At 43.5% G+C, this 27,130-nt stretch overlaps 1 protein-coding gene across 6 annotated transcripts in view; it reads left to right on the top strand.

Annotated features, from left to right (window-relative positions):
* The window catches only part of SDK1 (sidekick cell adhesion molecule 1), a 385,141-nt gene that overhangs the window by 313,016 nt on the left and 44,995 nt on the right, over positions 1-27,130 (top strand). For 3 of the 6 annotated variants that reach the window (XM_086855185.1, XM_086855184.1, XM_086855189.1), the window contains 7 exons: positions 6,700-6,894; positions 10,837-11,038; positions 12,835-12,938; positions 14,993-15,063; positions 19,880-20,015; positions 21,888-21,947; positions 23,960-24,061. In XM_086855185.1, coding sequence (XP_086711311.1) covers positions 6,700-6,894; positions 10,837-11,038; positions 12,835-12,938; positions 14,993-15,063; positions 19,880-20,015; positions 21,888-21,947; positions 23,960-24,061 — 870 coding nt within the window. The remainder of the gene's footprint in view (positions 1-6,699; positions 6,895-10,836; positions 11,039-12,834; positions 12,939-14,992; positions 15,064-19,879; positions 20,016-21,887; positions 21,948-23,959; positions 24,062-27,130) is intronic. The other 3 variants (XM_086855187.1, XM_086855188.1, XM_086855186.1) reach the window with 1 other exon arrangement.

Raw genomic sequence — 27,130 nt, forward strand, 5'->3', positions numbered from 1 at the left:
AATTCACAGATGCCTTTATTGAATTTCATCTCACTGATCCCAAACCATCTCTCTTCATTACCCAGATCTCTTTAAATGACACTTGTGTCCTCTAAAGTGTGCACAGCTTGGTTTCATTTTTGGAGTTTGCAATCAGATTGGCAATTCCAACAGCCAGGTCATTAATGAAAGTATTAAACAGAATCAGACTCATTCATGAGGTCTCATGAGAACTTGCTTACTATGTCCTCACAGGTTGTTAGCAAATCATTGATAACAATTTTTTTTTTTTTTTTAAGCATTCAACTCAAAATGTGTGGTGTTTTTCTTAGATTCTATTATTGTGTTTGCTTTTGGTGGGACTGTGTGCAACCATATTAAAACCTTACTCAAAGTCAATGTGGATCATATCTACTCTTCCCACCTGGCCAATTACACTGTCAAAATGGAAAACAGATTATTTGATATTTATTATTTGCTCCAGTCAAACAGATATTGGCTGTTCCTTGGCACATTATTATCCTCATGGATGCTTGTATATTGACTCATATTTTTTTCCAGGTTCTTTCTGTGTATTGAACTTTAGTTTGATTTGTCCATATTTCCTTTAGTTGGTCTTGCCTCCTTTTAAAAGACTGTGTACTCTGTTTGCCCTTTTGTAATGTTCTGGGATGTCACCTGTCATCCACAAGTCCTAGAAGAGAATGGCTAATTATTCAGAGATGGCTCCATCTCTGCAGGGCAAATCTCATCAGGCCTTTCTGACTTGATTACATCCAGCTTAACTAAATATTCGTTAACCTGTTCTCTATTCCACCCTACATCCCTACTTACATTGTTGTCACTTTTAATTTCTGTGGAGGATCTTGTCAGCACCAACTTCTTGTTGTGTGTGAAAATGCAGCAATGCAGGTATCAGCCTTCCTTCCCTTTCTGCCTCACCTGTCTTGTGCTCATTTTTTCTTCCTGCTGTTTGACCTGTTCTCCTCCTCTCCCTCAGATTTCTAATGTATTTATGAAATCTTTCTCATTGCCTTTTCTGCCCTTCATGTGATAACTCACTTTGCTCTTTGGCCATTCTGATTTCGTCCCTATGTGCCTGTGCTGTCTATTTATACACTCCCTTAGACCTGTGTCCTGTTTCAACTTTTTGTCCAATTTGCTTTTGATTTTCAGGTCATTAGTGAGCTCTGAATGCAAACATATTGGCCTCTTAACATCTTTTGTCTGCATTGGGATAGTTGTACCATTTTTTTTTTTGTCTCTTAAAACGGTCAGCTAACCTGGATTCCTTTTTCCCTTAGAATTCCTTCCCAGGGTGATGTTACCTGCCGGTCCCCCCCATCCACCTCTTTGAAGTCCATTGTCTTTATTCAACAGTTCTCACTTTTATTTTCTCAATGGTAGAAATACTGAGGTTCCTGGAGGAAGTAGTTAGCTGCAAAGAGAGAAAAAGGGAAAATTGCTCATGCTGGGTACTTCTGTGATCTTTTCTAAGAAGTGAGCTGTGCTTCAAAAACAGATAAAAAAACAATGTGTAACGTTCTAAGGAAGGGTTGCAAATTTGGGGAGTTTGGGGCTTTCTTTTTTCCCTGTACACTTTTTACATCTCATTACTATAATGAACCTCCAAAACACTACCGCAGCCCCCTGGTCAAGTGCACCAAAGTGGATTAATTGGGAAAAATAAGTGAGTGTAATTTTGTGTGCTGCCCTTCTATTCACTCATGGGGCTCAAAAGAAAAACCACTTGCTTTGCAAGAGCGACTTCTATTCAGAGCCTTTGAACTAATGTTCCTGCTCTGCCTGCCTTGTCCTCTGAGCATACACACACCTTTGCAGCTAACATTTCTGTATTCTATATAAAAACATGTTCTAGCATTTCAGAGAGAGATTAACAGGATGAAATACTGGCAGGCACCAAGAGGGAAAACCACTTGTTTGTTTGTTTAAATATTTTAACTGTGCAAGACTGTGAGATATTTCCCTTTTTCCTTCTGGGAATGTTACACCAACCATCTGAGGCTTCACTCTGTCTTCCTCTCTGCACTCAGGTCAGCCAGCACCCACATAATTTCCTCAAATACTATTAAAGATAAATGAGGCATTAATGTGCATTTGTGCACTTCAAGCTATGAGCTCCCCCTGAAAGCGAGAGCTTAACCCACATCCTCCCAGGCCCTGGTTAATATTCCTCACGGTATCCTCGTATTTAGCGTTTACCTGGAGCTTATTGCAACAAAAAAAAAAAAAAAAAAGTGTAAGAACTCCGTCGAGAATTAGAACCAAAATTGGATGTAATCCATGTTTACAAATTCCTATTTTGATCCCAGGCTGCATTTGCACACCCCCTGGCCCTAAAACAGATAAGCAGGAAAATCAACAAACCGGATTGCTGCTCCGCCGCGCCGAGCGTAACCTCGCGGTATTGCTTGGCTCTCCCCGAGTTCTGTGACAAATTAATAAGTGTTTGTATCTCTGCTGCACCGTGGCCTGCACCAACGGGTGCTGTCACTTCTTGAAGGGCTTTGTATGGTGATGAGCTTGAAAGCTTTTTGATATTCATGGGGTGTTGTCAGCCTCCTCCTGCCTGTTTGCTTTGGGGAATCCAGCGGCTGTGTTGCGGTCACCTAACGTTTAACAGGCAGCTGCCATTTATTGAGTCTGGGAAGTGTGCAGCTCGTGGAACTCCTTGCACAAAAAAAATGCTCAAAAAGATGTTAAAGTGAAAAATAAGCCTCGTTTCAATGAATAAATAAACTCCTGAAGACTTGATCTTTCAGGAGGGTTTTTAATGCTGTTTTGGCCTGGTGAGTGGCAGCACTCCCGCTTGCAGAAAATATTTGGGATCTAATAGTATATGGAAAAAAAGTTAAGAAAATAATATGAATTCTTATTGACCATCCAGATATTTCACATTCTTTAAGATATTCCTTTCCCTCAAGTTTCCTCCAATCACCTTTTAAAGGTTATACTTTCATTCATAACGTTGGGTTTTTAAATTTATTTTTCCTAAGATATCTGTAACATCTTATTGTCCTAATCTAGTAAGGAAAGGAAGCTGCTCATTCCTTCACTGCAGCAATTGCCTGTTATAGCCCTCAAGCATACATTAATTTCTCTTTGAACACTTTCCATTTACCTCTATTGATTTGCCTCGTTTGATTTCACTTAACATTTCCTTTCTTCTCCTATCCCTTGCTGCTGAAATTCATCAACTTAATAATTTTATCTTTTTGATCTTGCATTAGCCCTAGTTATTATCCAAGCTGTAGCTTAAGTACTGAGTCTTCTGTGCCACTCAGAAAAAATAAAAGTAATGCTTTTTATGCCAGTCTGGATCCTCATTGTCATGAACTAACTGAAGATGCAGGGGGTCAGAATGAAGTACTGGGTGTCTCTCAGGTGGGTTGTAGGTAGCAATAAAAATGAGCTGAGTTCAGGGGTAGAGCTTGGGTATTTGCCTTGGAATCAGACCTATGGAGGTGTTGAGTTTCTTAGGAAATCTGTTAACGGGATGGCTGTGGTTTTGTAAACTCAGGAAAACAGACATTTCCTCAGACTTTGAGCTAACAGCAGATGCAGGAGGGGGCAGTGAGAGCTGGTGCTGTTTTTCACAGGGATGCAAGGAAAGGCAGTTTGCAGAGCCTGCCATAGACACAGGCTGTGACAAGTGATTTCCTCTTTCTCACAGCTAAATTAATTTTTTCATTAGCCACAGACCCACTCTTGTGTAAGATATTGTCCTAGATATGTATGTGTTCCTTTTCCTAACCTGGGTGTGTTTGTAATTGCCTTCCAGCATGAATGCCACCATTTAGCAGTAAATAGTTATCTTTCTATTCCCCCCTTACATTTAAACTACACTTCATATTTTACAAAGGTTTAGAAAAGAGAGGAAATTACGCGACAAGGATATGTCCCAGATATCGTACTTATCTTTTAATAACTAGATAAATCAACTTTTCTATTCTTTTAATGTTCTCCGTTTCCCTCCAGGTCTTATTCTTTATGTCTTATGTCCCTTTATCAAGCTTCTTTAGCCATCTTAGTTGCTTTTTCCTTCATTTTTCCTGCTTCTGTCAAAATTTCCCCAGTGCTTTTCTTTGACTATTTTTCCTCCTTGTTAAGATCCTGCACTGGGGTTTTCACTCCCACATTCTTCACATCAGTATAAACAAAAAAAGATCATATATATGAGTTCCTTCTCCCCGTTGCTCTCTTTCTGTGGACTTTTTAAAAAGATCAAAATATTGCAGCATTAAAGGTACAGAAATACTTTGTTGAAATATATTGGACCAGTAATGGAAGAACTAGACCCATGGATAAAAGGAGATAATTTTCAGGTGAAAGAATGAAATGTTGAAAGTGTAAGCCCCCAAGACTTTGCTGAGATCTAAGCACACTCGGGAGCACTGAAAAATCAGGAGACTTTTTAATTGATTAGAATAGAATAGAATGTGCTATTCCAGTTGGAAGGCACCTATAACAATAATTAAGTCCAGCTGCCTGACCAGTTCAGTGCTGACCAAGTTACAGCATTATTAAGGGCTTAATCCAAATGGCTTTTAAATGCAGACAGGCTTGGGGCGTTGCCCACCTCTCCAGGAAGGCAGTTCCAGGGTTTGACCACCCTCTCTGTAAATAAATTCTTCCTCATGTCCAGTGTGAACCTTGGCTGAAGCAGTTTTTAACCATCCCCACATGTCCTATCAGTCCCAGGGAGATCATAGAACCCGGATAGTTTGGGTTAGCAGCCATCTGGTCCAACCCTCCTGCCATGGGCAGGGACATTCTCAACTAAAAAAGGTTGTTCTGAGCCGTGTCCAACCTGACCTTGTGTATTTCCAAGGATGGGGCAGCCACCACCTCTCTGCAGCAGTGTTTTCCCACCCTGGGAGATCAGCACCTCCCTTTCTACACCCCCTCCTCAGGGAGCTGCAGAGAACAGCCAGGTCGCCCCTCAGCCTTCAGCCTAGACAAGCCCAAAGTCCTCAGGCACTCCTCATAAGACATTATTCCCAGCCTTTGAAGAGATCTAAAGCTGTCCACCCGGGTGTGGAAGTGTTCCTGTAGGAATAAACCAACCACAGCCTGGGGGAGCTGGGGCCGAAGGCACAGGTGCTTGGAAAAGCCAGCTCACTCCTCGAGGTGTTGGTGCAAATTGTTCCATGTCAAGCAGCTGTGACTGTTGCCCCACATCCCCAAGCAGCTTCCAGAAAAGAAAGAACAAGGAAACCCTGGTACATCATCAGTGGCACTTCGAGAGTCAGCACAACAAAATGAATACCATCTGCATCCCAATTAAATGCCACTGTTTGTGTCAGAGTGCGCCACACACGAGTGGCATCGATTCCAGGGACTGCAGGAACTCCGGGCCTTTTCTGTGGATGGCAATGTGGCAATCGTGGCATATTCACAGTGGGAAATAAATGTCATTGGGTTTTCTCTAATAGCCATAGGTAAGACCAGCCCTTCAGATTTCATGCACTGACCTTCCCAAATGAACCATGCCAGGTTTGGCTCCCCTTGGTCTTGTTACCGCCAAGATGCGGTGGGAGTTCAAACTATAGCTGGGATATTAATTCCATAAGAAAGAGATGGCTCAGGTGCTGCAGACCTCTTTTGTCATTCAGAGGATGAGCAGAGGGTTGGCAGAACTGTGCCATGACTGTTTTGTTTTCAGCTGGTTTGATTTGGATTTGTTGGCTGTGCTCTGCCCTGTGTAACTCCATGGAGCATTTAATCATACATTCAGCTCGGGCAATAAAACCCCACGTCAGTTCTGCTATTAATTGATTTTGGAAGTCAGCTGCTGGACTGGAAGTTACCATTGAGCTCCAGAAGCAAGAGCCTGATTGAATTTCTGGGTTTACAGAATGAATTTGAACATTTGGCAGACCCTCTTTGGGGGACAGTTGTCGCTAGTGGTGCGTAAGAACCCTGGAAGCCCTCCTTGCACAGTGGAATCATTAATAACCCAAGCTAAACTGTGAGCTCTTGATTGTCAGGCAGGGTGGAAGGGGGGTTATTGCTTACAGGCATCAGCAAAATTGATTATTGAGACCTGCATGGATGAAGCAGGACCACAGAGCTTGCAGGCTCCTTCCTCGGGCTCTGGTCAGGGGCAGCGATGCTGAATGACAGGAGGGTGGCCTTATTGGCAGTTCTGGCACTCACTGCTGAGGGAAAAGCACGTGCAGAAATAGGAGCAAGCTTTGACTGGAGTACTGTGAAGGCTGCATGGTTTGGGCAACCCAGCTGCTGGAGCTGCAGCTAAAGAACCTTGAATTTAAACCAGTGCTGAAACTGGGAGAGGGCAGAACAACCTGTGAACTTGGATTGGAAATCTGGAACTGGAGCGTTGCCTTGAACCACCTCAGTCAGGTGACACATTGCACCAACTCTGTTCCTTTGCTTTCCAAAAAGGTACCAGTATGCCCAGGAAAGATTAAACTGGTTTTGCATCTTGTTGGCCTAAAGGATGGAACGTGAACTTGGTCTCATGGCAGTTGTATCCAGCAGAGCCTCGTGTGTGAGTGATTTCCTTTGTAAGGTGTGTGGCATCTGCCAAAAAACAGAGCTTTATAACACCAAAGGCAGTAAATTACTTTTCTCCCGACTTCAGATAAGCATGTAATTAGGATAAGCTAATAGTGTTGGTGCTCTTTTGTCCCTGCTAGAGAAACCAGCTGAGCGTTTTCCCCTCTCTGCTTGCAGGGTACCAGGTCGCCTACCGCCTGGCCAGCAGCAGCCCCAACAAGTTCACCACGGTGGAGGTTGGCTCCACAGTCCGGCAGTTCACGGCTACAGACCTGAGCCCAGAGTCAGCCTACATCTTCAGGACATCTGCCAAGACCAGGCAGGGCTGGGGGGAGCCTCTGGAAGCCACGGTGATCACCACTGAGAAACGAGGTAATGCTTGCAAGCCGTGGGTTCAGGGAATTTCTGTGCCTGCCCTGGAGCCTGCGCTGCACTTAGGGGGATTTTAATAGCAGGCTACGCCTCCTCCTTCTCACCCCATAAACCTGCCCCAATCCATAGCAACATCATGATTTCAGAAAGCAAGGCAGACTTTTATGAGACACAGTTCTTCTAACCTGCCAGGCTGTTGGAATTGATTTTTCCATCAGCTGCTATATTGGCCATATGCAGCCTCCTTTTGCAGTCAGATGGGGTGGGTTTTTTTCAGCTCTCTCGTTTTCTAGAAAGATTGCAATCTTAAGAAAGTAAGTGATGGATGAATTATATTGATTAGGGAACGCAAAATGGGAGGCAGTGGCGTTGCAGAATTTCTCCATGGCTCCTCCATTGTGCCTCAGCCCTGACCTAATGTGTTTGTAATTACTCTGGCCTTTCGCTGCCACACGCTCCAGCAGAGCCTTTGAATCTGGATTGCCCAGACTTTTTCTGCTTCTTGCATCAGCCATGAAATGCTTGTTTGCATCCTGACTCTCCAGACAAATTCTGTTCTGAAGGGAATCTATAAGGTGGCATTTACATGTGTGTGTAAATGAAACCAGATGCTTTGATACCAAATGTACCAAAATGTGAAAGACATGTAAGGTATTACAGGATCTGCTCTGCATCACTGCTTGTTTTTAATGCTTTGGCTCAAGGAACTGCTCATTCCTCCAGTTTTAGTACTGATCTGTAGAGCTTCAGTTAAAAAAATTTGCATTTTCTACTTGTGCATGAAGATTTTTAGGGTTTTTTTTAATTCAGTGCTAAAGAGGATATATTGGTGAATATGTTGGTGGAGAAAGAAAGTGTGGGTTTTTCCCTGGTCTTGCACACAGGCCATGTTCCACTGCAAAGAACGTATCTGGTCTCATGAGCTGCCAAAATCAAAACAAGCCAGGGTAAATCTACCAGCACCACTGGGTTTGGGGCCATGTGATGTCTGGATATTGATATTTTTTAAGTAAAACTCTCCCTCAAAAACTAGAACCATACAACTCCTGTACCTGGTAAAAGTCACAGTTCAGAGAGGAGCACACTCCAGGAGGTCACCAGGCCAGACCTCCACAGACATCTTTCAACTGTTGTTAGAACTTGTGTATGTGCTTGTGGCCTGCTCTTGGTTCTTGCCCAAGTTATGCACTATAATGCAACCAATGACATTTAATTCCTAAAATGTGCTTGATAAGCAGTCATTTGTTTAAAGTCCTTTCTACACCTTGCACAACATTTATTGCAAGAGTAAGGATTTCCCGTTGTATTTGCCAACAATGTCTTCCTTTAACACTTCTAAGAAGGGAGGAAGTTGATGTTCAGCAAGAGCCTGTGAGATGCATTTCAACTATCCTGGCCTGTTTGGTTGGGTTTAAAATTCCCTCTGGCAAAGCTCTGCAGATCATGTGCAGCCTTCTCAGTGCATAACAGTGCAGTCCTCAGAGAAAGAACCTCTAGAGATGTATTAGGAAATTGGAAGTGCCTCTGTTAAAGATACTGTCCATCAAAGAGATTTATCAGCTCAAGGTTTCTCCCACCCCTGTCTGATTGCTGTCAAAGGGGAGGTTCAAAGCCTGACATGTGGAGGCTTCAAAAAAAAAAAGCCCACCATGCCAAAAAAAGAGAATTCTCAAAGCTCAGAGCCTCTCCTGCTCAATAAAATGTGCTGAGATTCCCCAGACTGTGCACAAGGATGCACAATGGCTCAAGGCAGAGCTCCCAGCTCTGCTGTGGGAACAATGACCCCTTGTTGCTATCAATGCTTTAGGGTTATCTCGAGTACCCAAATCACAGTGTAACATGATCCCTTTCTCTTTTTGATGGACAGCTCTGCTGGGTCTCTGTGTGCTTTGGAGCTACAGGTTTACTGGTCCCATATAAAGTGTAAGAATAACAGTGTGTTATCTCACATCAGCAAGAATTATAAAAGGGGATGATAAAGAAATTTATGCACTGCAGCTATCCTTCTAACAAGAAATTAATCTGAAAAGTGTATACATGACAATAAATATTCTAGAATGAAAATATATTTAATTCCTGTTAATAAAGATATATTTAATATCCTCACAGTGCTTGATACTGAGGTAGACAGACCCAACAATTCTCTAGAAAATTAACAAAATTGGTCACTCTTGCCCTTGTAAATTCCTTGCTTAATCCCAGTATAAATCTTTACATTTTGCAGTGATGCCTGTGATTTATAGATCCCAAGTTATATTGTATATCTGTATTCTCCAGAGCCTCTGCTGCAGTGCTTTGAATCTACACTTCAGAATAGTCAACACCGGTGATCAAGGCAGAATTGGGTCAAAAAATTTAAATGTAGCAAGAAATTAAAAGTAGTCTTTAGAGTCATGTGGCCTGGTAGAGTCAAGCCTGCACTGACAGTCTCACCTTAGCACTTGCTTGTGGCTAAACTCCCATAAATAAACTCTTTATACTAATGGGTTTGTACAAACAGTCAGGGAGTATATCCTGCAACACGGGAGATTTTAAGATCTCCCATTAGCAGCAGAAGGAAACCCAATCATTGGAGACTGACTGCAAGATCTGACCTGCCCAAAAGTGCAGAGCTTATCAGCAGAATGTATAAAATCCCTGCATGACTCTCCCTCCCTGGCATGGAATAACCCCGCGTCCCTGTCTCCGCCTGTCAGTGTAAGGCACTGACCTTTCGCGTCGTGCTGCTGCTCGCAGGCTGCTGGCACCCAGGGCTTCCTCCAGCTAATAGCTTACAAGTCTTTGGGCACTGATGTCAGCGAGAGCAGGCTGCAGAGAAATGCCAAAACACGCAGGAAATGGTTTTAGGGGATGGCAGGGAAATGAAGCGCTGGCCACACGGAGCTGTGAGGAATCAGGCAGGCAGAGGTGTGTTTATGGAAACAAGTGCTGATGAAGTTGAATTGAATTGCTTCTCAAAAGCAAGTCACTGCGGTGTCTCCAATCAATTTCTGCTTTATTACATGCCACACATTTTAATCAGAATCAATAATCTTCATGATAAACAATTAAACAATTATTCCTCACTCTATAGAGTTTCTCTATTGAAATCGATGGAGTGCGGAGACGCGGTGACGGGAAAGGAGATCTGTAATGAAACAGTTGGGGGCTGGCATGCTTACACCTGCATTGCCATTCCCTGCTCATCCCAGAGGTGTGAGGGTAATTACTCTGAAGAGATCTCCCTCAGCACTGCCTGGTTTGACTTTGCAGGTTCAAGGTTAGTGGGTATGAAAGGAAGAGTTGGGGAGCTCTGGAAGGGACCTGCACCAGGTGCTCCAGCCCCAGCTCTGTGCTGATTCCAGGCTGGGGTTTGGAAGCCACAGCACCAGGAGCTTCCTGGTTCCTTGCCTGGTCCAGAAATTCAGCTTCAGCTGTGTGTGCTTGGACTCTGCCACACAACAGCCTGTTCCAGCTCACCCCTTCCTCTTCCTTGTGTCTCAGTTGGGGGAAGAGGACCCTGCATAACATACAGAGAACAGAGTTCCTTGTACCAAGGGGTAAGAACAGGTTAAAAAGTGAGCTAATTTACAGATTCTGTCAAAAGAGCAATTGCAGCCAGGAGCACAGCTGAGTTTCATTAAAGATTACCTTGCTTTGCTGGGCTGCCAGTCCCAATGATTTTTCTTTAACCTGCTAGGTCAAGTTTCCCCCCTAAGTTTGAGGGCCACTGTGTGAAAGGTTTATATCCTATGGTGACCTTTGATGCAGGGAGATAATAATCAGTTTTACTTCTACTCCTTGCAGTAGAAGGTTAAGAAATGGGATGGTTGTATACTTCATGTGGCAAATCCAAAAATTCAATGCCCATGGCTTTACCACTGGGAAGATCTGACCAAGCTGTCCCATTTTACGTTGTTCTGGATTTCCTCTCAAAGCAGCTAAATTCTGGTTTGATTGCAGAACGACCAGCACCTCCCAGGCAGGTGATGACCCCGCAGGGTGACGTGTCCTCCCGGAGCCTGGTGCTGACGTGGGTCCCTGGCAGCGACGGATCGTCACCGATCCGATATTTCACAGTCCAAGTGCGGGAGCTGCCTCACGGAGACTGGCAAACCTACTCCTCCTCCATCAGCCACGAGGCCACATCCTGCATTATCGAAAGGTACCACGTGAGCCCAGGCTAGCACAGAAATTCCCATGCTTTCCCATGAGTTAGGAAACCAAAACAAGCATCACTCAGCTTCACGTTCCTTTTGGGGGAGAGAGGTTAAGTGAGGCCACTGCTTCCATTTTAGAGATGGTGTTATGAACAGCAGTTGGGAGATTTGCTGAAGGTCATGCAATAAATCTAATTAAAGTTGGACTGCAGTGCATCTTTTTGAAGCCTTTCCTGGAAGCTCAGCACCACAGATAACACTACTCAGGCTAAATATGTAGCTACACAGTGCTCTGTAAAATACAACTAGTTAAAAATCCTTTCAGTAGTGACTGATGTTAAAATCCACTCTGAATGCTGCATTGCAATTATCTCTATATAAGCTTTTCCAGATGAAATGAGAACCATTTTTATCTGTATTTTCCATACTGAAGTTTATAGATAGCATCAGAATGTTTAAACTTTGTTATTCAGGCTTCATTATAACCTCTGCAATAGTGGTGTAATTAAAGTCCTTGTAACATCAGCAGAAGTAATTGAATGTCTATGAGCAGGTACTTGTTTTGCTGTCCATTTCCTCTGTTGACGAGCCAGTACAAATCAGATTATTTCTAAAAGGCTGTGAGCTTTAGGAGAATCAGGTATTCTGAGCATTCAGATACAGATTTTTCAGGTCTGTTATTAAAAGCATTGGTGGCTGCAGTACATGGCAGCTCACTGGTTGAGTGCCAGTATCTTTCCAGTCAAAACCTGTAAAAACAAGGAAACCATCTGTGTCACTTAGACTTGACATTGGCATGACTGAAAAGATGAAAAAGGATGATTCACATTAATCAAGCAGGTAAGTAATTCTGTCTTGATAGGGTGGCCCTGCTGAAAGAAATTTCTTCTCCCCCTTGCTAAAAGCACTTTCTTGTGGAAGTCCAGAAGAGTCATGGGATTGAGAGTGCTACCCATCAGAATGCATCATCCTTAGTGTTTAATCATTCCTTACAAGTAACTTGAGTTTGTAGTCAGTGTTACATCTGCCAGTGGATGGTTAGACACTACCAATTAATTAGTGAAATCCCCCGTAAGTTACAGCTCTGCATTTCAAACCTCTGCCTGTGACTCCAAAGGCAGCCTCCCCTTCACCTCCCCTGCCAAGCCAAGACAGAATCATCTTTGCAAGGTTATGTCAGCTGGAAGTCACTCCTTGCATATCTTAAAGCACCACATAGATAAAAGAGCTGCAGGGAACCTGTTGTTGCTGTCTTTATTAAATAATCCGAGTAATGGCATTAATCTGGGATTCAGCAGGAGCGAAATGCACTGATCAAGTGGTGTGGTGCAGGGAATTAGTCAGGAGCTGGCACTTTGAATTCCAGAGCCTGCTGGGCTGACCCTGGGCACATCTCCTGCCTCCTCCCCACCCGTGCTTGGAGGATGGGCTGACCCAGATGGCTTTGGAGGATATCTCAGCAGAGCCAGGCTCTGCACAGCCATGCAGAGCTCAGATAGCGAGCCCCACTCATGGGCTGCTCCATGAGCTGCAGCCTCAGGTGTGTTCTCTGGTGCCTAATTCAGCAACAAATCCATGAGTGTTTCTGGGAGCCCAGGGCAGGGGATGTCTGGGAAGGTGCTGGTGACAGCAGGGGTGGGAACACCTGGGAAAGCCGGGGGAGACAGCAGAGAAGAGGCGATGGGGAGAGGAGACAAACTGCTCAGTGACTCTGGTGGGCAGTGGGCACGTTCTCTGTGGAGGCAAGTTGTGATGAGGGAGGGAGATTCCATCCCTCAGCCCTGTTTTCCCCATTCCACAGCTTGAACCCGTTCACCTCTTACAAACTGCGAGTGAAGGCCACCAACGACATCGGGGACAGCGACTTCAGCGCGGAGACAGAGGCGGTCACGACCCTGCAGGATGGTAAGGGAGGAGGAGAGGCACACTGGGGGCATCACTGAGGGGCTCCTGGAACCACTGCAGGGTGTTATCCATGGAGACTGGAGTGAAAACCAGCAGCCAAAGCAGTTTTATCCACAGGAAGTTGACACAGGTAGCAATGAGATATGGCTGAATTAACAGACAGCCTTTAAGTGTCCTGCTGTGCCCTCTGATAATGAATCATACTTTCAGGAGTCTCAAAATGGATTTAAACTTCGTTTGATTGGCTTCCAAACTCTGCACTAACCATTATCTTTGCAGAAATTGAATAATTTACAAGAGAGCATTAAAAATAAATGTAGAACCCTGCATACATTTGAAGAAGTTTCTTCAATTGTTTTCCCCTCACAATCCACATCAGTCTGCAGAATGGCAAAATTGCTGAGGTATAAGTGAGAAAGAGTATGAAGCTCCTGGAAACATGAGCATTTAATCCTGCAGATCAGGACTAATAAACTGTGAATGACATTGACAAGGCTTTTATTTTTAGCCTTAGAGATCAGCTTCTAATTCCTTGATTGTATAAAGTCGATGCCTGAATGCAGAAGTAGCTCTGATGTCTTGAATGGAGGAAGGAACTCTGCAAAGTAGGAAAAGCATCAGGATGTGCTTTTACCCTGGAAAGTTGAGTAATCCCGGGACACACATGGATAAATATATATTTATATTAATATATATTTATATTTATATTAATTTATATTTATCCATGGGTGCTGTGAGGTGGGAGTCAATCTCTTCTCCCAAGTAAGAAGTGGTAGGACATAAGGAAATGACCTGGTTGCACCAGGGGAGGTTTAGAGTGAATATTAGGGAAAATTCCTTCACTGCAAGGTTTCTCAGGCACTGGCAAAGGCTGCCCAGGGCAGTGGTGGAGTTTCCATCCCTGGAGGGATTTAAAAGCCACGTACATGTGGCACTTGGGGACATGAGTTAACAGCAGGCTTGGAAGTGCTGACTTAATGGTTGGACTTGATGGTCTTAGAGGCGTTTCCCAACCTAAATGATTCCATGGCTATACATATATATCGTGCTAGGAATTATTTCCTGCAGAGCAAGGAGTGACAAGTTAGAAATGACACTGAGATGTAAAAATAGGAAGCCATTTTGCCAAGGAATGTCATCTTGAAATCAGAAGAGCAGAGGACAGAGCTCAGGAGCGTGGGAAGTTAAACAGGAACCCATGTAACACCTGACTAATGCTAAACAGCCCCTTAAAGGCATCCTGACTCTCCACCTTCCTGCACAGCAGCAGCAGGGTCGGTGCGGGCTGTGACTGGTGCTAATGAGGCATCACTGACTCACTGTTTTGGAATTTAAAATTTCATTTTAAGTTCCCTTTGAATTTAGCTACAGTGGATCCAGAGCTGTGCTTGGCCTCATCACAATACAACCAGGAAAAACTGTGAAAGTTTCTCTTCTCCCCAACAAACTGAGCGTTTATTCTGCTGAGCAGCACAGAGCATTGCACTGTGGAGGGCTGTGAGCTCCTGATAAGGAGTTTCATGTCTTTGAGCTGCTCTGGAGTGTGTGGGAGTGCCACAGGCTGTGGGCACAGGAAGGGGTTAACCTGTGGTAAATTAAGCTGTCCTGACTAAAATGAGGCGTGACTATGTGGCACAGACTCCTAAATTCAAGGTGGACTTGCCCCAAAGGTGGCAAAAAATCTCCTGAAAAATCTGAGAGCAGTTTTGTCCCCCATTGGAGCCAGCACACAGCTGGTTTAACTTCCTCACAGATGGGCATCTGGTGGTCTGTGAGCAGCTGGCTGCTGCAGCTTCCTCCAGGTTTATGCCCTGAGCTTTTCTTACTCTGCTCAAGCTGCCAAGGCCACAGATAGAGCAAGGGATGTAAGAGAAGGGCCTGGCTTCTCCCTGGGTTCCAACACCCACATCCACCTTTTGAGACCCACCACGAAGCAGCTAGGATGGAAGATTTCCTTCAGCAGTGAAGAAAAAGAACCTGATGAATGAAAGAAAAGCTGCCCCTTTTTCACCCTCTTGCTGTAACTGCTTTTGTTTCCTTTTTCTCTTGTTCAGTTCCAGATGAACCACCCAGTTCTGTGTTAGTAACTCCCCACACAACTTCCTCTGTCCTTGTGCAGTGGCAGGTAGGTAAAATGAAAAATTTTGATGTTCCTTTGAACAATTTTTTGGCTGCTTTGACTCGTTGAATTTAAGGGTGAATTGCCAGGGACATTTTCTTGAGCTGGAAGTATTGTACTAACATTGAAGGACTGTAGCTACTTCCTTATTTGCCTGATCTAGCATAAATTTTAGTGATGAATGGAGATCCCTGGCAGTTGATTTTACTTTGTGCCCCACTGGGAGATTAAGGAGTGTCTGTAGCCATGTCCAAGATTGTTAATTGTCAGATTCTCCTGCCCTTCCGTTGCTATCCGTGGATGTGCATCTTTACATGGAAAATATTCCACGGAGAGTGGTGTTGGTAAGATCAGGTAATCAAAAGCTCACATCATGCACAGCCTCCTCCTGCTGCTGGAATGATCAGAAGCCTGAGATCAGTGCCTGAGATCCCATTCATACCTCTGAGAAGCTCCACACACCCTCTTGACTCTTTGAGAGGGAAACATTGAGTTTCTTCAGAGAAAAGAAAGTTCGAGCTCTCTGCAGTCTCTCCGGGTTGGATGGGGAAGTATTTGTGTCAAGTCTGCATTTTATATTGGCATTTCCTCTGCCTTCCTTTATCTCTCAATCCTGGCCTCCTGGGAGATGCAGGAACATTTTGTGACCCAGTGCCTGAGGTTTCTTTTTGCAGAGTGAGCATTAAAAGAGGGACCCCAGTGGGGTGCTGCACGTTATCCATAACCCATCCTGGAGAGCCTCTGCCCACCCTGCTCCCCAGACAATGTCCCCCACACATCACAAGGATGACTTTGGACAGATTGCATTACAGTGAAAAATGTACATATGCATTTACAGTACAGATGGGACTCCTTGCATTTTTGGAAGGAAAATATATGGATGAGGGTTTGTTTATTGCTGTGCAGCACTTTCAAATCTGCCTGGCTGTGCTGCTGGGTGCCTGCCCCAGCTCACGCAGGAAAATCCTGAGCAGCAGCGTTGCTTACAGCATGTTGAGCAAATAGGAGACATGTTGAGCAGTTTTACCAAAGGAATTATGGAGAGATGCAAATCTACCTCCCCACCTACAACAAGAGCCCCCAGCAAAGGGGAAAAAAGAACAGAAAGAGAAGACAAAGATGATGTGAGGCACGATGGACCACAGAAATAAGCGTTCCCCCAGCTGACTGATTACTGGTGTGTAGTTAATGTGAAATAGGTGGTTGTTTAGGTAATTGGATGCTTTTCATTTCATGAAAGTGAAATGGGGTTGTTGTGCCAGAGCCATCTCAAGGGAGTTGTGGGCGATTATATGTCATTACCACATGTATATTAATAGGCCCTGGTAATTCAACCGTACTATATTTTTCAAATAAACAAAAATCTTCAAGTCCCACAATAGCCTCCAATTAGGAGGAAGTTTCACAGCAGTGTCTAAGAAATAATGTAAACTGAAAACAGCAGTCAAGCTAAATGGGAGAGTGGATTTCCAAGCAAAGCTAAATTTTTAACTTTGAGCTGTGTTAATAATTCACAAAACAAACTCTGGATGCACTATCTGGGCTTTCAGCTGCTTGGTCCAATCAGTCCATTATTTTTAAATTTAAAGGAGGAAGAAAATAAGTAATTTCCAGTGAGGTCTGTTGTATCAATAATGCAGGGTTATTTCAAATGTTCTGGAGGATGTTACACTTAACATCAGGATCATGTACTGTTCTGCTTCCACCTTAGAGATAACAATTATTCAAACTTACATTTCAGTCTTTATTTATTTATTTCTCTTTAAACAGCACAAAAATGTTTCTCTTACTTCTGTACAACATTATGGGCTGCCACTCATCACCATTTTACCTATTTCAGCAGATCCCCCAGGCCTTTCTACAAAACCCTAAATAATCCATTACATCAAAAGCAGAGTTTTGTCCGCAGAAGACAGATAGGAAGCGGAAGACCTGACCTTTTAGCAGAGCTCCTTTCCAGGAAAGAATCATCATCTCCGTGGCAAAAAGAGAGACAGTTTGCAAGCTATTTATTTTCTGAGCTTTCCTGTCCTAAATCTCAAGGAAGTTAAAAATGGAGAATCACATGATAGCATAAGGAAACAATGTTTGCTCTGGTCTGATCAGCGTTGGGCCACAATGAGAAATTAAGCTTTACCTGTTAAGCAGTTACATGACAGAGCAGGGAGTCACAGGCTCCTCCTCAGCTTCAGCAGGGTTTTCCTTTTAGAGTTCTGCAGGATATTTCACTTCAACTTTTTTTTTTCCCCCAAATTTAAGCAAAGTTTGTTAGTAATTAAAATAGGAAAAGTCATAGGTAGGCAAGGACACTGCTGCGCTGTGGAGCCCTTCTCTGCAAGGGCACCATCAGGGCTAAAGTAACTACAGTGTAATACAGAAAACAGAAAGGCAAAAGATTGGAAAAGAAATAAAAAAGAAAAAATCAGGAGAAAGATACTGATAACTTCCAACAACCCCATCTCATCTTCTTGCACTGGAGAGTGTTTCAGCTGGTCCATGAGCAGTAACTTCATGGGGCAGCCCTGGAGAAACCTGGCACTTTATTTGGCCTATTTTCTTAGTCCCTTGGACAAGGGGCTCTCAGCCTGAGACTGGGAAATTCTGTTGTTCGAGAGCTTGATTTATTTGCCTTGTAAAATGCAGTCGTAGAGGGAATATGATTGCCCTTTCTAAAATACATCACAGGAGTAAACACCCCACAGGGAGAAGAACAATTTAACCCAAAAGGCAATGTTAGCACAGGAACAAATGGTTAGAAACCGGCTATGAATTATTTAGATTAGAAATTAAATGAAGGTTTCTAACCGCCCGAGTGGTGAGGCTGGGAACAGCTTCCCAACAGGAATTCTGCAGAGCTGAAGGGTCAGCTCTGTTTCTGGTAGAGGTGTTTCTGTCTGTGAAAGGAGCTCCCAGCAGCTGGGGTTCTGCAGTGGGGAGATCCCAGCCCTGATGGTCCTCGAGGTCCCTCACAGTCCTGTATCCACAGCATCGTTCTCTGATGGAGACACCAAATGCCAGTGAAAGGTGCTCAGAGCTTTGCCAGAGGATGGAGCACAATGATGAGCACAAATCAATGAATAAGAGATCTCTAACCAGGCAGAGCAAGTGAAATCTTGAGAGAGTTTGGGTTGTTTTCAGCAGGTTCTGTGCAGGACAGCTGCAAAAGAAGTCAGCTTGTTGCTGGAGCAGGTTCTGCTCCTTTTCCTGGTGGCTATGTAGTTTCCTTTTACTCTGGTTCATGTAATTTTCTTTTTTGGTTTCCATAAACTGCAATCTTTCTACTTAATTCCTTCAGCCCTCACCCAAAGAAAAGTCCTTGGCACTGAGACAGGACAGTCCTCACCCTCCTCTTGCCATTGTAATGGAGTAATGGAAAATTCATGTCATTTCTGGAAGCAGAATGCCAAGTTATTACCAAAGATCTTCCTCCTTTCTATCAAGATGTCCTTACTTTCTTCATTAATATTACATGGGTGTCGTGGTTTTAAACCAGTATCATAAAGTCACCCCAGGACATTCCACCCCTTCAACTTGTAAACACCTACTCAAAAATTATCAATTATATTCAATATACAACTTAAAAACTAATAAATTGACAGAAAAGAAGAAACAAATATTTACTACTTTCCACCCCTAGATTTTACTATCACTGCTATATAAACTTAAGACAATCATGCTTTGCTTTACTTAATCCTTTATCTCACAGTAACACTATTAATATACTGGTTTAAAACCACGACAATGGGGCATTACCTTCTATTGTGACAGTGTTTCACACCAGCAGTTAATTTTTATACAGTGTTTTTCCTTAGTAACATTCTCAAGGCTGGTAGGGATCTTTCTGGATTAAAGGCAAGATCATCATTAAAATCCTTTTCATTTATACTTCCAGCCCCTTAAATTTCAGTTAAAGAATCTTTAGAAGATAAATGGCTCAAGGCATCTCTTCTCTGCAGTTCTTAGCCTGCATTAGACTCAGGAAAGTAATTTTTTTTCCAAAACATGAGGAATCCCTGTGCTTGTCTCTGCTTAAGCAATCCACCCAGACACAAATCTCCTTTTCAGTGTGCCAGCTGTGTATCTGCAGCTGAAGGAGGATGTGAGGGGCTGCTGGAGAAGCCTTGCTGAGGTGTTTTGTCTTTGAGCATCTTCCAACATGATGCAGAAGGGAAAAAAACTCATATTTGAGCCACCCCATGGCTGCATGTGCCAAACTGCTGTGAGCTGTTATGGAGGAGCCCTTGGTTTCCTTCTGTGCCCACACCAGAGCCCATCACACTGTAACTTCTGTCTAAATGCCTGTATGAGGTTGTTATTAGACCTAATTTTGTCTTCCTAATCAAAGCCAGAACAGTTTTATATTACTCCTTTTTATTTGCTCATCAGTCTTTCAGTAAAATTATGGCAGATGAAGACTGTCCTGTGATCGGTCCCCAAGGAAAAGAAAGAAATTCTGTCTGTGATAAAATAGTTTATTTCCTTTTGGAAGCAATGAAACACTCTTTGTGTTCCAGTGTTGGTGGAAGGCAACCTGCATCTCCAGGGAGTGCTTATTTATACTTTTCCATCACAGCCAGGTTTCTGTGGGCCAAGAAGGAAAGGAGTTTGGTTCATGGTGTGGATTTTTCAGTCAAGAGCCTTTTGCAATGGCCACAGCTGAGCAAAATCCTCAAAGTTGCCTTTAACCTGTGCTTTTCAAACCACCCAACCTGTGCATTATTGGTGTCTGTGTTGAGCAGAGCACAGAGCCACAGCCCCTGGTGATGGATGTTTGCTGCCATGTGGTCCTAACGAGCCTGTTGTTCACGTGGATGTTTTTCAGCCCCCCAAAGTGGAGAGTCTGAACGGGCTCCTGTTGGGGTACCGCATCTACTACCGGGAGCTGGATTACGACACCGGGCCTGGGACAGAATCCAAGAACATCCAGAACCCCTCAGCTCTAAGAGCAGAGCTCACACGTAAGCCTGTGGTTTAGACCTTAAAATATCCCACTATGGTAATCTGTCATTGCACCAGGCACTGCACCCCCTCTTGCCCCATGGAAATAAAATGGAAGTCTAAGAGTGCTAGGAATTATTCAGGTTTTACACAATCAGCCTGAAGATGCTGAAAAATTCAAGTGACTTCAGTGTGACCAGCATTGTAATGGTCTGTGCTGATCTCTGCCAGCGTGCTGGAATTGATGGTCTTTCCCCCATGTACCCTCTGATTTCCTGCTTCCCACTACCTCCACTTCATAATTACCCTGCTACACTTTGTTCCACCTTTAAATGACAGATACTTCATTTTCCTCAGCTGGCAACTTTTTCCTTTCTTGCTGTTTTTTTCAATAGTTTTTATAATTGACATTTTGTTTTTTCCTTTAACAGTATGAGGAAAACAGCTGAGGAGAATTTTAAAATAGAATTTTTATAATTTTAAAATGCTTGTCCATATTTCAAAAGAAAATAGCAAAAATGAGCAAGAATTTTTAGGTGCCTCCTTTCCATGTCAGTCACTGGGATTTATGGCTCACATGGAAAGAAGGTGGAGAGGGAGAGGAATAATAGAAAAAAATGAAAAGACCTTTTTAGATAAAGTCTAGAAAGGAAATCAGAGGGAAGAATAGGCAGAATAAGATGATGTGAGGCAGACATGTGAACACTCAGTAGCTTGAGGAATAAGGTCCAGCAATGAGATGTGCTCATGGAGAGACCAGCTTTTGTCCTCTTTGATGTCCCTGGAATATTCAGGATAAAATAATATTCCAAGAGCAGCAGAATAGGGTTCAATGAGACTATTTCAATATCTTACATCATTTGCCATGCTTTCCTGAACCCATAGAAGTGATTTCTACAAAAGCAAGAGTGAATTTTAATGAGGGTGTGGATAAGTGGATGCTTTAAATATAAAGGAAGCACCTAACTCTGACCTCACTTATGTGGTCAGAGCTAATGAGACTTCCCAAACTGAGCAGCTTGAGCCAGGACAGAGATGTAAAATTTTTTTAGGTGTAGGAATGCAGAAGAGTTTTTCTCAGACAAAAACTGAATTACTAGCAGTGTACATTATGAAATAATGAATTTGGATGCTCTCACAAGACGGGGAGCTTGTGAAACAAACCAGTTTTGTCTTTTTCCTCTTCTTGTCTGGCCCTGCAGCAATGTTCCTAATCACTGTAGAGGAGAAAAAATGAGCTGTATCTCTCCAGGGAGTCAAGAGACAGGGAGAGCAAGGGGTGGAGACTATTGTATTTCAAGATAAATGTCCCTCTTTCTCCTCATAATTCTCACCTTAGAACACCTCTGTTCCTCACTGACCCACAGTTTTGCACAGTTTAGCATATTATTACAATTCACTCACAGCAGGAATCTTGAATTCTTTAAGTGAAACTGTGGGAAATCAAATTCATTCTTAAAGAAACAGGTCCTGCCCTGATGTGAGTGTTCACTTGGTGGTCCAGGTTCCAGCTCAGTACTCTGCAGCTCTTCAGGTTTTGAATTTTGCATCTTGAGAAATCAGGATGTAACGCACCACTGAGAGCTTTCGCCCCTAGAAATCATTTCATTTTCACTCATTTGTTCTATTTAATCTAAAAGCCAGAACATCTTTGTGTTGTGTATTTGTGTATCCTCTGTTTGAGGAGGAAATGAAACAGCCCCATGTGGGCGAGATGCTCTCGATGTGTTACGAGAGAGTGATGTGATTTTATTGCCCTTCAAGGTATATTCCTAAAGCTTAAACTGTGTATGGGTGTGCTGCCTCATTTGCCTCTGTCTCTGCTGTACATCATTTGCAATAACTATTTCCTTGCACTGTAACAAGCTTTCTGCTTTGCTTACCCTGAATAGCCCAAAGCAGCTTCAAGACAGTGAACAGCAGCTCTGCATTAACGACATATGAATTAACACGTAAGTGCACATTGCCTTCAGTTGAGACTCTTTGTAATGGTTCAAAATATACCATGGGCAAACTCCTGTGGCTCTCCTCCGTGGATCCAGCAGAAATCAACACAGATTAATGACTCTGGGCCTTCTCCAGTTTCTTTTTCTTTAAGTCTTTGCTTCCCCTACACCCAGAGACATCGATGATGCAAGTAGGTAGCTGTTGTAAAAATGTGGCTGCTGGGAAGGTAAAACATTATTGACTGTAACAACCCAGTATTGCTGATGCTAAATGAATTTTGATTCACTTGCTACATATTTTGTAGTCCATCTGAGTTTAGCTGTATCACATCATTAGTTCTATGATTCAAGCATTGCCATGCTCGGGCATTCCATGGAGTACAAAGCCAATTTAGAAAGGGCCCAATGAATTTATGTGCATCTCCAGAGGTGTTTTCAATTGGAAATGAATAAAATAACATTCGACAGAGTTAAAAGGCAAGTTGCTTTGTGGTGATGATGGTTCACTAGATAGGTTTTGCCCAAGGCTTTTGAGTCACAGATTGTGATGGGCTAAAAAAAAAGAAAAAAATGAAGCCTGATCCCCACTGAAAGTTGCATGCATGAACTCTCGTGTTCCATTTTCTTCCACATCCAGTTAACACTAAAATCTCCCTTGTGACTTCTCATGGCAGAAAATAAAGTTTCCCTGTGCAAGCTGCCCAGTACTATATGTGTGTATCTTACCATTGTTTGTTTATTAACTCGGCACTGTTATTTCTGATTTGCTTCCTCCATCTTTTGCAGTCAATCCAAATTTAGTGATATCACCTTAAAAACAAATGGGGATATATTAGATATCATTTACAGTGTGCCTGAGACTGGGGAATGATGCTGAACTCACAGTCAGCTATTGGAGCACAACATTTATAAATGGTTCTGTAACACTGAAATTAGACAAACTTGCCTAATTGGGCTTTTTGAACCTCACCAAACCAATGGCATACTGTCAGCCCCCGAGTTAAGGAGACTCTGATTCATAGATAGCAGGGAAAATTATTGGCAAAGGGAGAAATTTGGACCTCTGGCCATGCGTGTCTTAATTCAATGCTCATTTAAATAGGGCAATTTATATTATTGATTGCTCTCTTACTCTAATTTCCCTGTTAAGTATTGTAGATGATAAATATATCTGTTGGGATTGATTCTTTCATCCTGAAAATGCAAAATCTGAAACTGCTCAGGCGCTGCCTCCCCTAATGACGTTGATGTGATTCTGCTCCGCCCTGGTTGTGTCTGTTAATTACCCACAAACAATTGGGTTTTTTAGATCTTTTCACGCTTCTCTCACTCTCCTGCCTCATCTGTCAGAGTAGTTTCTCTGTGTCAGCAAACAAATTTGTTGCCTGGTGGCCAAATGGAGTCCAGCCTTCAGATTCTCCTGTCTCATTGCGATTGATGGTCGAGCTGTGGTCACGTTGGAGGAGAAGATCCCTGTGGAGTACCTGGAGTGGAACTCCAGATTCCCACTGCAGCTCTCCTTCTGCACCTGCTTCAGCTGTTCTAGAGCAGTGCAGTTGCCAAATTCCCTCTAAATGAGCATTCCAGGGATTAGGCAAAGGCCAGGCAGGCTCTTTCCTAGCAGTGCAGATCAAAATGAGACCTTATGGTGACATTCAAAGCCAAATCCTGCCATCTTCTGAACTTAAGAATGACCTAGACATGTTCCTCTAGTTAGTTATCCATAAGAAATGCCTATATTCCTAGAGAAATTGTTACTCCTCTTACTGGAGCAACACTGTGAGGAAACACTGCAAAATCCTGCCATTTCATCAGAAATATCATTCAAAACGATGCAAATACTGTCGAGATGTGTGAATTCAGGAAGGATTGAAGTAGACATTGTACTATTGTTCTCTTCTATTGCCACATTTTCTGAGAGACAAGTCTGGAGATGAAGAGGTGTTGGGAGTCTAAAAGATAGCTGTAATAGAGTATAAATCTTAATATATAATATTAATATGTAATATCTTTTTCAGAATTGAAGAAATACAAGAGATACGAAGTACTAATGACAGCATATAATGTCATTGGTGAGAGCCCTACCAGCACACCAGTGGAAGTGTTTGTGGGTGAAGCAGGTAGGTGAAAAGAAAATCAGTTGATTTCTTTTTTTTTTTTTTTTTCAAGTACCAGCATGTTGTAGTATTCCCCAGATAATGTTCAATAATTTTCCAGGAATGGGATTATTTGAAAAACTCCCCAGTTGTTATTGCTGACAATTTTTTGTTGCCCACTCTCCTGAAATAGGCACTGGCAGTTTTCTTGGCCATTGGAAAACCAGTTGATCTGTGGAAGGAGGGAAGAAAGGGCATTTGAAAGAAAGAAGAGAAAATATTTTTGAAGTTGCAGGAGGATGACTGTTCATACCAAATTAGCTTGAGGGAAAAATTGACTCAAGTTAAAGAAGTGAAAAGTGGAGCACAGGAAAGCCACAAGGGAAAAGAAACAAAACTACAAAACAAGGGAGACTTGGAAAGCTGGTTCTTTTATTTTATAACCCTCTGTGTAGAGACACTGCCTGCCACCACACCTGGCTGTGTTTTTGTGTATGGCCATGTCTGGTTTAATGCTGGTTTTGGAGGCAGGGGTTGGAATGTGCAGACTGTCACTGCATCCCAGTCAGTGACACTGTTCCAGCCTTTCCTTACGCTGGGTCTGGTGCCTGAGTCCTTTTTGATCATTTTAAAATCCCCCCACTGGAAGGCTGGAGGTGGAAATCAGGAGGGAAGAGCTGAGCAGACGCTTCTGTGAGCGCCTGGAGAAGCGGGTGGTTTGTCAGAGCCCAGATAACCCCCAGCCACTCTGTCCCCCCAGAAACTCCAGCTGGGAAGGGCAGCACTGGAATAGCTGATGCCCTCCTGCAGCCCTGCCAGCGGGGCTGTGTTTATGGTGATCCCAGCTGGAGACAGGCTGGCGCTGAAATCCTCGTTAGTCATGGTCTCTGTTTCTGCAGCAGCAGCGTTTGAAGCTCAGAACAAGGGGAGGGCAGCTCGACCCTCCCGTTGCTTGGCCCAGCCACGGAGCTGATTGAACTTTGTTCCTCTGTCTCAGGGCCATGGGATGGAGCAGCTAGCAAAGCCAGCACCAGTTCATTTCATTATTAGTCATTAAACATTCTATTGCTCAAAACCAAGCAAAGCGCATTTTTTTAAGAACTCTACTGTGCCTTTTTTTAAACTCTGCTTAACCTTTTAATTTCAAATATGGTGCAACATTCACCATCTTTCTTTGAAAACATCATAAATTAATCAGAGCAGCCTCGTCCTGGAGAGACAGCTGGCAATATTTACATTTTTTTCTAGTTTGCTGCTGCTCCAACTTACTTCTGCAACTGCAGCAAAGAAAGTCCCAGGTGGAGCCAACTGTAACTGGCTTCAAAATACATTTTTGTTTCAGAGCTGAGTATCTCCCTGCTGCAAATGGAGCCAGCACATGCACTTATACACATGTACACAGCATGAGAAATCAGCTGGGGAAAACAAGGAAATGCTGTTATATTGTGGCTTTTAATCCCACAGTCCAGATCTTCCTATCATAACTCAGAGAACGGGGCAGTGGGAGGAGGCAGACTTGAGAGGACCCTGAGATAATTACAGGACCCCTGAGTGTCTGAAGGAAGGGGAGCTGGAATTAGAGGAGCTTTAAGATCCCTTCCAACTCAAACAATTCAATGATTCTGATATCCAGGAGGCCTCCTTTCCCAGGCAGGACTGGTGTGTCTGAAGTTGTAGTGTGTGACTTGGCTGTTGTTCTGGAGTTCCAGGATTTACCTCTGGAAAGGGACCATCCATGTTCACCCAGCAGAGATGATGAATGTAGGATCTTCCTGCCGATTTTCACTCTTGTTGTGTGAAGTTATTACACTTTGTTATATAACTGCCTCTTCCACCTCCAGAACTGGCTGTGATTTATCCTGTGAGTAAAGTGATTGGAGATGGTATTGCAATTTAAGTTTTAAATTGATTTGTGACACCTTTGAGTTAAAGTGTGCTGTGGAAATACAAGGTTTTTGCTGTTATTGTTTGCTCAATGTTCTTACCCACGGTAAAGGCAGTTAAGCAGAAAGCTGGAAAAAAAATGGGTCTGCTCAGCTCCAGCAATGGGGCATCCAGGTTAAAAACAGAGAAAAGCTTCCCAGTAAGCAGTAAGTGCTGACACAGGCACAGCACTGGGCACAGTGCGTGAAGGTGGCCGGTCCCTGGGCTGAAGCTCTCGGGTAGCTCTTGTCTCAGTGCTGTTAAATGGGGCCTTGTTCTGCCCTAAGCATTGCAGTAATTCTGGGAGAGGGGAGAACATTCCTCTCTGGCTCGTAAAAAGGGATATACAGCCTTTGTGCCTTTGGGGAAATGTGCTGGGCTTGGGCCAGTTCAGTCAAAATACCCACTTCTGTTGGGTGTTGGTGTTGCTGATGGTTGTGCTGCTCAGCTCCTACAGAGGGATGCAGAAGGAGAAGTGTCTGTGATTCCTTCCCTCCCTCTTGTGCTCTCCCCTGTTAGATCTGAAAATTTTCCTACAATCATACATGTATTTTTACAATAAAAGTTCCAGTAGGTAATGGAACCACCTGAAAAGCCACTAAAACGAACCTTCTTCAAGTTTTGCCAATTAAATGAGCAAAATATACCCAAATGGGGAGTTTCTCTCCAGCCCTGGAGTGCTCCTGAGCTGTGCTCCAGCCAACTGCCCCCTTGGGCAGCCTGAGCAGGTCTTCTCTGCCTCTGACTGATGGGCAGGTGGAAATTCTGGGAGAGAACAATGAGCCAGACCTGAGTGAAAAAACCTCTGTAGGCCAACTTGCCTGGTGAACAGGAAAGCTGGATGCCAGTGGTTTGGATCTTTTGGGGTTTTTTGGTGGTGGGATTTTTATTTTATTCTACAGGTGGAGGAAATGCTTTTCCTTTTTTGAGTAGCCCATAAGATCAAAGGCTTCATTTTGAGTTCTGCCTGGATATTGGCAAAACTGACTGGTGTGGAGAGCAGCTCTTCCCCAAGATGGGAGAGCAGGCTGGGAGTCCTTGAGCTCAGCACAGCTGGGAAGGATGTGCTGCTTGTTCAGTCGGAGCAGAGCCCGTGTCCTTCCCCCACCTGCCTCAAGCATCTGCATCCCTCTCCTCCAAGGCTCAGAAGATCCTCTAATGCTGCCTTTT

The sequence above is a fragment of the Cyanistes caeruleus genome, chromosome 17 (genome assembly GCF_971803275.1).
Source record: "Cyanistes caeruleus chromosome 17, bCyaCae1.hap1.1, whole genome shotgun sequence".
Classification (NCBI taxonomy): domain Eukaryota; kingdom Metazoa; phylum Chordata; class Aves; order Passeriformes; family Paridae; genus Cyanistes; species Cyanistes caeruleus.